Source organism: Mercenaria mercenaria, unplaced genomic scaffold, assembly GCF_021730395.1.
Source record: "Mercenaria mercenaria strain notata unplaced genomic scaffold, MADL_Memer_1 contig_4263, whole genome shotgun sequence".
In the NCBI taxonomy this organism is placed as follows: domain Eukaryota; kingdom Metazoa; phylum Mollusca; class Bivalvia; order Venerida; family Veneridae; genus Mercenaria; species Mercenaria mercenaria.
The window spans coordinates 6,507-8,814 of NW_026462479.1; the positions used below are offsets into that span (position 1 = coordinate 6,507).

Below are 2,308 nucleotides of genomic sequence, written 5' to 3' on the forward strand. Positions count from 1 at the left end.
ACTATGAAAGTCTACACCAGGAGTGACAATCCCCATAACTCCGATTCGAATTTTGACAGAATTATTCCTCTTTTTAACATAGAATTTTTTGTTAAAATTTTTGATAAAGTCAAATATCTCTGTTACTATTAAAGCTATGGATGTAACAAAACTCAGAATCTGATTATATTATCAATAGTTCAGTCAGAGTTAAACAGCTTCAAATTTCATTAAACAGTTAAAACTGTTTTCTAGTTTATCACTTTTGTGTAAGCGGTTAAAAATTGTTTTCTGATTATTAAGGATTAGATTCTAAATGTTTAGAATTATTTCATCCATTTCTGTAACATCTTTTAAAGAATGCATATGAAATATGAATGACACAATATTGTATTTTTACATGACCCGATCTGTTTGCTGTGTCATAAAACGCTTTATTTTGAACTGAACACAACCATCTGATCATCCTCACATCCGACATAGACGTCATGTGCATCACGATTATAGCACATAGAGTACGGGTATGACAGATCATCTATCAATGTCAGACATTGATTCAAATCACCCGAGAGACGACGTATGCTGCATTTATTCCACTACAACACACCAGCAAGGATCCATCGTCTAACATCATCATTCCCATTGGTGATATATAGTCTTTGTTTTTGTAATCAGCAGATATATCACCTTGTAATGTTATACTGAAGACACTGTCGCTACCATAGTCACTGATGAAAATATGTCTCAGATCCTTACTCAGCAGTAAGGAGAATGGTATGCTAAATATCTTATCATCCAGTTTAATTGTGTTCGGTACGTTACCTTGTGTATCTGTAACATATATACTCTTTGGATAAAGGCTAACTATATAGAATGACCCTCGTGATAAGCTTTACCTTTACATTCTCCTTTAACTGGAAACTTGCGGCCAGTCATTATAAGGATCTCTTTCTTGTCTGGCATTGTCACAGCAATATGGTCCTGAGGCATTACTGCAATGTCCCATGATTTTGAAGAAAGTGTTGTCTCTTCTCTTATAGCTTTGTTTTTTATGTCAACAACTTTTAGTTTCCCATTGTAGTAGTCAGCCGCCAAAAGTTTGTTTGAGGACAGGACAACACATCCTGTGATACAGCATTCCTTCCGATCTGATTTCGTCTTTACCTTTATGTTTTCTTTGCGGGTTAATTTGTTGATGGGTTTCCTCCCTTTGAAGTTACAAGAGGACGACAGAGAGAGTTTTCCAAATACATCTTGTCTTGAAAGCATGTTTTTCAGGTCTTGGTTTTGCTCAAATGTGTATTGCATGTTTGTCTTTTCTAAGCTTCTGTCTGCCTCCTTTATTTCGTCTGACTTTAGTTTGGATTTGGTTTGTTTCATTGTAATGTAAAGTTGTCCATTCTGCTGTGAGGCTTTGTAATCTTGTAGTCTTGACTGTAGTTGTTTGATATCTGAAGAAGTGGTTGTATATGTTTCAAGCACTTTCTTTACTGCTTGTTTATCTGTGGATTTCTTTTTGTCAGCTTCTGTCCGGATTTGCTTTTGTAGCTGGTCTAAGCGATCATATATCTCTTTGCGAAAAATTGTGATTCTTTGAGTAGCTTCTCATAGCAAGAATCCAATTCTTTTTCTCTATTTGAAGCCTGCTTTATAATATTATCAGCCTCATTTACTTTTTGATCAAGTTCCTTTAGTAACTCTCTGAACTCTGCACTGTCCCCAATACCTGCACATTTCTTATGTATATAGTCAATGTCACATGCTCTGTGATTCAGGACGATACAATCGTTGCAGCCGAGAGCTTCGTGTTTTGGGCAGAAAAATTTAATTACTTCCTTTTTGTGCACTTGACACTTCTCAGTGCATTCGTCTGACTCCTTGCTAAAAGCATGTTTAGCCATATTGTTTACCAGGTGGTGATGTTTGTTCGCCTTTAACATTTGATGATAAGCAAGACAGTTCTTACACAAGTGTTCTTGACAGCCCACACAAAATCCTTGAGCCTCTATTTGCTGACCAATTGTTAACATCTATGGTCAAAGTCCTCTGCTGAGCCTTTGGATATGGAACCTTGAAAATCAGAAACCTTCCTACCCGATACTGCCATATTCGGAGGACATTTAAAGGTCAAACTTTGAACTAGTGTTGTATTTTAGAATAATAAAATGTCTTTGTTTTTTTCTTCAAATAATTGTTACTTAGTAGTACACAACACGACCAATAATTTCCGGTTGAAAGAAACACCGAAAATAAAGTGTGTAAAATGAAAAGAAATTTAGAAAAATAAAACAATTTCTGTAGTTACGGTAAATATTAAACTAATTTTACT

General features: G+C 35.3%; 1 protein-coding gene across 1 annotated transcript; it reads right to left on the reverse strand.

Moving 5' to 3' along the window:
• Positions 1–586: 586 nt before the first annotated feature.
• On the reverse strand, positions 587–1,880 carry LOC128553740 (uncharacterized; the record flags this gene model as incomplete). The annotated part of the gene is made up of 3 exons (XM_053534916.1): positions 1,706–1,880; positions 876–1,550; positions 587–810 (listed from the first exon to the last, which is right to left on the reverse strand). Coding segments are annotated over exons 1-3 (1,074 nt in total), but the record flags the coding sequence as incomplete, so codon positions are not given.
• Positions 1,881–2,308: the final 428 nt, after the last annotated feature.